Below are 9698 nucleotides of genomic sequence, written 5' to 3' on the forward strand. Positions count from 1 at the left end.
AATTGCTTCTACTGCGACTTTAAGTTATTTTTGTCAAGCGACTTTCATTGGCTCACCTAGCCTTGTATCGCTGCGCCCCTTGTAAGCTACTTTTCCAACTGATCAAGTGCCAGAAAGCGCGGGTAGATTTGAAATCAATAAATACTATCAATAATAATACAGATAAATACACTCGGCTCTCGGTCTAATAATTTTTAAAACTGCTAGCCCATGCAGTGTTTCGCAGTGCGCGGGTACTCAGTCGATCATATTACACAATATTATGCATTCAAATTGGAAACTGTTCAGACGGTCCCAATTTACGCAGTTCCTAGCGTCACTGCATGCATGTCAGTGTTTTTGTTGGCGTCCAGCAATTTGTCAATCAAAAATCAATATAAGAGAACCAAAAAACGATTCACGCGGTCAGGCTGGTATAGGTGGAAATGTCTGAAAGGTTAGCATACTGCTTGCCACAGGATTGCTGCCAAGTTTTTGGAGGAAATATTCTAAACTTAAAAGTAAGTGTAAATATTGTCAGTCATTAGCAAGGTTACCACATGAGACTCCAACTGCATGAGACAATTTGGAGAAAATAATCGAAACGTGCAGGTAAGTTGTAAAGGTCTGAATAGTAATATTGATAATAATAAAATTAATATTTCGCAAGTGCAGAATGTATTTTCTCAGTCAAGTTCCATTATTTTGTCGATTGACGACCTTTCAGTGTCAGTGTCTTGAATTTTTTTAAATTTTATTTCCTGAAACTAAAAGGTCGTCAATCGAACAGAGAATAATAAAATCATAATAATTATTATTCATTACGAACGCATTACAAAAATAAAGTTTTGTCTCATCCATTTGGTCTGATGTAGTTCATTGTCTTCTCCTCTCCCAGTAAAAAGAAACTAACCAGCAAACACGTTCTGTAACTGTTCCAGATCAAAAAAGGAACTGTGTTCTATAACAGATTTTACAATATGGTGACAGAACTGTTCTAAAAAAAAAAGGTAACCGTCTTCTAGAACACTGTGAGAAAATTGTGACCGGACTGTTCTAGACCAAAAAGGCAACAGTATTCTAAAAAACTGTGACAAAATTGTGACAGAACTGTTCTAGAGCTATGTGACAGCACTGCTCTGTAACATGTGCTATGGAATTGTTCTAAAAAAACTGATCACAGACGTTCTATAATATTGGTTTCAAATTTGTTCTAGAACTGTGCCGTAACAGTGTTATATCGAAGTTCTAGAACCCTGTTTCAAGTGTGTTCTAGAACGAATTAGTATCAAAGTTTAGTTCGCTAACACTGCGGTCGAGCTAACCTTTACGAATATCCCTAATGTGGATATCTCGGACGTATACTTTTTGTTAGTCGGAACTGCGTACTCGCTATCCCGGATCATAACTATCCTGGAACATAAAACTGCTTTATATTTGATAAATAACATTTCTAGATATGTTACAGAGTTGTTATATAACTTTTATAGAATTTTCCTAGATTTTTTATACCGCAGCGTACTAAGGTTCTAGAATTGTTCTAGAAATGTTACAGATCGGTCGTCACAGCATTCTAGATCTGTTAAATATTTGTCAGACAACATTTGCAATTAAGTTCTAAAATTGTTCTATGATCTGTAAAATGTTACAGATCGGTTGTCACAGCGTTCTAGAACCGTTCCAGAATTGTTCTAGCGTATGGGCGATGACATAGTTACTCGTATGTTCGTAACCTGTTACTAATCTGTTCTAGAACACATTCTTTTGTGCTTTAGAACAGTTACAGATCTGTTATGTAACCATGTTTCCTCGGTAATTATACATATGGAGCGAATTGAGAATAATTCGCTAGGAATCCCAGTGAATCTTGACTTGTGACAATTTCGAATTGGAGCTGGTTGTGAATTCGTGAAAAGTACTATAATCTTCAAATATCCTATTCGCCCCAATTCAGCAAAAAATTGTTAGGGGACGTAATTACTTTCAATGCATCAGCATCAATTACTTTTAGTGTCCGGCATTTCATTTTAATTAGCGACATTTTATGTCAAGCTGCAATTCATCTGAATTCACCAACGCGGATTCAGTTGAAGAATGTGGCCTATTCAATCGAATTCTTATGATATAACCGTAGCGCTGAGCATATACGATCCATTGTAAAATATATCATAATGAATCCAGTAGCTTATTATTGGTCAGCCTGTGGACTCGTCCATTTATTGGGATCGCCGGTTCGAGTCTCGAGGCATGCAATTTTTATTTTTTTTTTTTTCGAAATAACCTTGACCACGAATTAAGGCGAATTGATACGCATTCACTTCACTTTGGTTCAATTCGTTTCAGCGAATCAGAAAGTCGAATTCGGGTGAATTTAAACATTGAATTCGCCGCAATCCACCCCAATTCGTTTCTTTTTTTACACTCAACGAAGTGAAGTTAGCCGGCGATGAAATGAAAATGACTAATTCAAAATAAAAAATTTTTCCACGTTGAATTATTTAATTTCACGCACAATTTCGAAAACTCCCAGTTAATAATCAAAGAATTTGCGAAGAATAATAATAAAGAGCCGGCGGGACATTTAAAAAAAAATGTTATATAGACAAAAAATATAACGCGCGATTTGTAATCCTTTCATTCTAATTATAACTATTTTTGGAGTAAAACTCAAAAAACATGAAATTCCTAAGTTATCGACCATACGACGCCGCAACGTTTAATTCGCAAAATTTTAACTGTTTACACGTGCTTATCGGTTCTTCATCGTCTTTGTTTAAAAGGATATTTTATTTACATAACCATAAGATTACGCTTAGTCTGTTGTTAAAAACAGAATTAATCAAAAAAGTAATTTATTATTGAAAACGTTGAATAACGATGGAATGACATTGAAAACTTGAAAATAATTCAAAAAGGAGGTTAGTTTTCTTCGCTAATGGTTGTTTATTTTGTTCTTGCAATTTATTCATCGAATTTACTGTCCAATTTGGATTATATTGCCATAAAGTATAATTATTTCTTTTAACCGGCTTTTTTGAAGTCAATGGATAATTTTTATTCGTACATAACCTCCAAATATTGGTGTGCGGTTTGCGGCGTATACGATGCGGTTTTCTTATCACTGTTGTTATGGGCGATTATGCTGACATTTGGGTAAATTATAGGTATATAGAATGTAATTTATTTATGAGCCACAAGAAGCATTTCTATTAATTCGTTTATAATTTTTATATTTTGATCAATTTTACGAATTTATATCCATTTTTATTTTTTCCCAAAAAGAAGTTTTGGGGTATAAAATGAAGAAAAATACAAAATATAAAGTTTAGACTAGTTTAGAGATTGAATTTTGAATAATTTCAATGTAAATAATGAGGAAATCATAAAAGTTAGGCAAAGTTATCTTTCTGCTCTGGTTTAACCTCAAAATTCTGATTTGCCGGCATGTGTTATACAATGATGAGTAGCCGGGTGGTTCTGATTTTTCACTTTTCGTATTCCCCTCCCCCTCCCTCCCGGTTTTTTCTAATGCCAACAAGAATGTAAAAATTTGAGCGAAATCTGTTACTATTTAGGGATCGTGCAAAGACTATAAAGTTTTCCATTGATTTAACATGGGGAAAATTCAGCTTTTTGAAATAATATTTAAACGCTATATGTTATAAATAATTCCGTCATGCAGTATATTGTTCAGAATTTGTCGAAGAATAAGAATCATTCATAAATTTTGAGGGTGAATTACTTTAAGCCACTCTTATCGGTTCCCAAAGTCGCCGTAAGTGACATATTTGAATTTTGCTTAATATTGCGCAGTTATTAACTGTGTTTGAAAGCTTTTTTACATAAATAATTATTTATCGATAATTGAAGAATATCCAGTCATTTATTAACTAATTTTCTATTGTTTTAAGATTTTAAATTTGTTAAAACATTTGTTTTTTCCGGTAAGTTGCGAAATTAATGTATTTTCCACATGTTGTGAATACTATAATCAAGTCAAACAATGACATCATTTGTCGAAATAATGTTACAATTATATTTATATTATATTAACACAAAGTAATATTATTTAAATAATTTAAATTTGTTGGGAAATTTACAAGTATTCTTCGAAAAAATTAGTACTTTAAAATATTTAAATCTGTTGAAAATTTGTGAGATAAAACGTTTCTCTTGCTTTTTTTTATTTAAACTATATACTTGAACAAACACGTTTTACCTCTCAATTCCAAAATTATTTAAACAATTTATCTTATTGTTATCATTCATTGAAATATTCATAAAATCTAGAAAATAAATTCATTTCGCGCCTTCCCTAAAAAAAATGTTTATAAAAGATATAAATTGTTAAAAGAAATCAAAATTAGTTCAAAAATTACTGAGTAACCTTACGTAACAAATTAATGATTATTTATAAAAGAAACTTAAAACGTTAAATCAAATTTGTCACTCATAGTGACAAATTTAGGATTGATTATTATTCTCTGATGAATTCTGAACAATATACTGGAAGACGGAATTATTTGTAGCATATTATCGCGTTTAAATATTACACTGACAAAAAGCTAACTTTATCCCGTGTTAAATAAACAGGAAACTTTATGGGGTCTTTGCGCAACCGCTAAATATTAACTGATTTCGCTCAAAATTTTCAGAAAATTTTTTTTTGGTAATTTGAACAAAACTGGAGAGTGAAAACAGTGAAATTCTATAAAAGCGTCCGTCAAGTATAAAAAATAAGAACCATTCTGATAATGAGTTCGAATTAAAATTGGCTTCTAATATGCAAAAATAGTCCTTTCTCTATGCTCATTAAGATTGTCCAAAGAAGTTTTATGTTGTCTTAAAAAGCTTCCCTACAAATTGATCCTTTCCGTGACAAAATATCCCCTGAATTTTAAAAGAATTTAACAACAGTATATTCAAGGATCTCTCAAGTCTATTTTTGCAAATATTTGCTTATTTTATTTTAATTGTTCTTTATGGACTATTTTACTTTGGAATCAAACCAGTGTTTTATTTTTTATGACGTAGATCGCCGCGTTGGCAGAATTTAAAAATATATATTTAGGGTCTTACGTCCTTTTTTACAACAATTTCTTATTTTACATTAATTTCCGCTGTTAATGGATTATTTTACTTTGACAAGACAATGAAATGCATGAATGCTAAAGTAAAAAATAACCCATTAATTGCGAATTATAAAATAAGCTTTTTTTTAGGTTTGAAAGACCCCTACTTTTTTTTTAATTCTATCAAAAATCTGGGCGATGTATTTCACGAAAAATATAACAATGGTTGTATTCCAAAGTAAAGCAATAATTCAATATCGACAAAAAAACATAGTAAAATTTTGAAAAAATGGTTTGAGACGCCTAAATATATATTTTAAATTCTGTTAAAATTCCGGGAACATTTTGACAACAAAAGTTAAAAATTTGAAGAGGGCCATAAACAAAGCTTGCTTTAGACCACCCTAATGCGCATACGTGTATACATATATATTAGGATGCCCGATCGAAAGTGCCGCTAGGCTGTTTTGGGTTTAAAAATAAGTTTTCTTAATTTTCGATTTAAAAAATACAAATTTATAAATAAAAAATTCATTCCCCGCTAAAAGTGATGTGTTATTTATTGAGGAATAAGACTGCAATTTTATAAAACAAAAAATCCTTTGAAGATATTATCTGATTTAGAACGTGAAAAATTTTTAATAACATTAAAAAATGAATTATCTGAAATGGCCCCAAAAGATTTTTCCCTGAAATAATACGCTCAGGATTTCCTTTAAAACAGATGAAAATATTCTCTAAAATGAATAAATTCAAAATTATTATTATTATTATCTTTAAATTCTTTTGAATTTAACGTGAATGTTTTGGTATTCCCTAGAAATCCATTGAATTTCATGGATTTTTTGGGATTATAGAATTTAACTAAACTAACTATAACTTTTAATTCTACTAACTTTAACTAATTAACTATTTTTTAACTTTAACTATAACAGAGAAATTCTATTTTTCAATTAAAATTGACAAGTATTTGCTACGAAAAAAAAATTCTGCGTATTCTTAAATAATTTGCTATTCAATGTAGCTAAACTTAATTTTACCGCAGATTTTTTAAAAAATCTAGAATGGTTTTCTAAGTTTAGTAATTAAAATTTAACATGTATATAAAAAGGCCTAATGCAAGACTTAAAGATTCTAATATGCAAAAATAGTGCTTTCTCTATGCTCATTAAGGTTGTCCAAAAAAGTTTTATTTTTTTCCTAAATAGCTTCCCTACAAATTGATCTTTTCGGTAACAAAATATCCCCTAAATTTTAAAAGAATGAACCAAAATGTATTGTATGTATTATATAAAGTGTATTAAATCCTCAGGCATTTTTTAACAAATTCTTTTTAATTCTTCTAAATTCACTAAAAACTTAATGAATTCAATGAATTTTGTTAACATTTATTTTTCCATTGTTTTCAATTCATTTCCATTTTTTTATTTATTCATATTTTATGAATTTGCTCGAACTGTATTTAAATCGTTTGTTTTCAATTCACTTATATTCTGTGGAATTTGACCAGACTTTTATTCACTTCAATGTTATATAATTCAAGGAATTTTTGTGGATCTTTTAAGTTTTGTTTAATTTACTAAAATTCTGATGAATTTCATCAAAGTGTTTAGGTTTCTCTTGAGTTATTCTAAACTCACTCCCAATGTATTGAAATCAACGGATTTATTCGAATTCCTTTTAATTCTTTTTAATGTTTTTAATTGTTTTGACTTCACTATGAATTTCTTTACATTCACCTGGAATTCTGATAAACTTCGAATTCTTTTGGAGTGAAAAAAACATTAGTTACATTATTAATGCTCATTGGTCACTTTCAGTTCATTTTATTCACATAATACATTTTAAAGTACTAGAGAAATCTCCAAACCATAAAAATGTGTATTTTTGTATTTGAAGGGCCACACTTCACGAACTTGTGTCCCTGTAGACTATTTTGGGCCAGTTAGACCCGAAAGTTCTCTTAAATAAAAAAATTAAACAGTTACCCAACTGTTTATGTGTCAAAATTGAAGCTTTTTGGTGATCGTTGATCTTTGACCAGGGCTTTCTCGCACATGGTTATCCTGTTTAAAGTGCTCTTTTAGCGATTCAATAGAGCTAACCAATAGCTCAAAAGCGGGTTTTTTGTTTTTCTCTTAAATCAAAAAATTAAACAGTTACCCAACTGTTTATATGTCAAAATTGAAGCTTTTTGGTGATCGTCGATCTTTGACCAGGGCTTTCTCGCACATGGTTATCTTTTTCAAATCGCTCTTTTTGCGATTTAATAGAACTAACCATTAGTAATTGAAAAATAAAACAGTTACGCAACTTATTATGTATAAAAATCAGAGTTTATTGGGACACACTGTCCCTTTGTCCAAGGTTTTCTCGGAGAAGTATGCTTCTTTCAGGATGTTCGTTTCATGATTCAATAAAGCCGAACAGTACCTTGAAACGTTTTTGCATTTTTTCGATTAAAATTATTTGCGTAAAAGTTAGACAATTTTTTATTTCTCCTGGAAAATTGGGGTTTTGGCACATGCAGAGTGCCCCTTCATTTCGAAATTCAAGATTTTCTTCTGTACATTTTTTTCTGTAAATATTTCTAGTTTATTCATTATAGAGAGTATTCTCTTTATATTGTCAAAGGAACCATGTTCTAGGAATAAAATAGTGTTTTTAATCTTGAATTGGTATATTTTTTAATCGGAAACTAAGAAAATTAATTTTCTGAGCTGAAACTGCCTAAGGGAACCTGTAAACATTGACTTAAAAATAAACAAAAAATTATGATACTATGCACCCTAATCTCTATTCTAATTCTTATTAGACATATTAATAATATTTACATATTTCCAATTCAACTTTTTTCAGTTTCTATCAAAAAGTAACGAAGAAGGCCAGAGTTAAACTCTTGGAATGTGAAGTTCGCAAACGAACAACAAATTGTCTAGAAAGTGGGCTCTATTTTGATAAAGGTACATTTGGATAAAAAGCTCTATATATTTATATTCAGATGTGTGATTATATTGGACAGCATCCTTTGCAGTCCTATATTTTCATGGAGAAATTTGGCAATCGTGATATGAGATTCCAGACAATGGATCGCAAGAATGATGATGTACCTTACAAATGTCGAGTTTGTTCAAAAAGTTTTCCAAAATTGCGAGAGTTAAAGGATCATATGGAAATTCACGAAGGTGCTAAACCCTTCGAGTGTCCAGTTTGCCACAAAGGATATTCCGTGGGGAGTTATTTAAAAACCCATATGCTCTCTCACCGAAAACTCTACAGGTGTGAGATCTGTGGACACCGAGTGTGTACAATATATGAGCTTAATGATCATTTGGGCGAGCATATTGTGCAGGAGCTTTTTGAGTGCGATATCTGCAAGGAAAAATTCATCGATCGTGATGATATGAAATGGCACATAATTGCTCATAGGTGCGATGAGCGGCCTTTTAAATGCCGCATTTGTTCAGAAGAGTTCCGTAGATTGAAAGAATTGAAGGACCATATGCATGTCCATCCAGGAGTTAAACCCTTTGAGTGTCAATTTTGCAAGAAAGGATATGTAATGCAAGGTTCTTTAACGATACATGAGCAGTTACACGTAAAAGCTGCACAAAAAAAATTCAGAAAAGCCCCACTCGAAAAGCAGCTCTATTTTGAGTGTAATATTTGCAAAAAAAGATTCAGGTACGAACGTACTTTGATAGTGCACAAAATTGCGCATGCTCGGGCTTCGGAGTTTGCTAAGAGTGACATGTATCCTCGTGAAAATAATTACTTTAATGCGGTGAAGAATGAAATTCATGATCCATTAGATACAAGTAATTTCAGTTACGAAATACAGATTGATAATATCAAAACGGAAATTAAAGAGGAAGTAATTTAAGTTCTTCTTTCTTGATATTTGGTATTCATTGGTTTAAGATACGCGAGAGAGAAGGATTTTAAAGTAAAAAGTTGCTGATATGCCATATGCGCGAAATATGTACAGTTTTTTTAGGCGTGTGATTGAATAAGAAAAACGATCTGCTCTCAAACTGAATGGCTGATTAAGAATGATTAATTACAGTTTTTACTGTAAGTGCTTTATTACATATTGTTTATTTTAATGAAATGTAATCCATTTATTAGTGAATTTGATACTTGTAAAAATAATTGTAATACACGTGTAAGACAAAATATATTTTTTACTTCTACTCAAGAATCTATTTATTGAATACATATTATTTATTATTACAAATATTATAAACGAAGCTATTATTAGACGGTCGTATAATTTTCCAGAGGCATTATTATTGAAACTAGGCTTGTTCATTTAAGTCCCGTAGAACTGTGGTATAATTTATTGTACCATAACTTAATTTTTTAACATTCTGTTAACTTTTGACTAAACTAAGGTGGGCTGAGAATCACTGTTTGAATTTATTCACATCCAGTGATAACCCGAGACTGCATCCGACTAAATTGAAAATACTCACATTTGCCTGTAAATTTGACCATGGGAGAGGAAAACTGCGGAAAACCATCTTCCTGAGTTCAGACGTTTTTCCGAATGTCGAGTTTGAAAAAAGGCATTCGATGGTCTAAAATATCTCTTAGACTGAAAAACCCGAAATTTTTGTACCTGAAAAACCCTGGAAATATGAGGGA

General features: G+C 31.1%; 1 protein-coding gene across 1 annotated transcript; it reads left to right on the forward strand.

Annotated features, from left to right (window-relative positions):
• The first annotated feature begins 2705 nt into the window (after positions 1–2705).
• Positions 2706–9234, forward strand: LOC117181734 (zinc finger protein 45-like). The gene is made up of 2 exons (XM_033374695.1): positions 2706–2897; positions 7911–9234. The coding sequence occupies exon 2, from the start codon at positions 8053–8055 to the stop codon at positions 8932–8934; it is 882 nt and encodes a 293-aa protein (XP_033230586.1). The 5' UTR covers positions 2706–2897; positions 7911–8052; the 3' UTR covers positions 8935–9234.
• The last annotated feature ends 464 nt before the right edge of the window (positions 9235–9698 follow it).

Source organism: Belonocnema kinseyi, chromosome 10 (assembly GCF_010883055.1).
Source record: "Belonocnema kinseyi isolate 2016_QV_RU_SX_M_011 chromosome 10, B_treatae_v1, whole genome shotgun sequence".
Lineage (NCBI taxonomy): Eukaryota > Metazoa > Arthropoda > Insecta > Hymenoptera > Cynipidae > Belonocnema > Belonocnema kinseyi.

Coding starts and splice junctions, on each gene's coding strand:
- LOC117181734 (XM_033374695.1), top strand. CDS start 8,053: ATGTGTGATTATATTGGACAGCATCCTTTGCAGTCCTATATTTTCATG.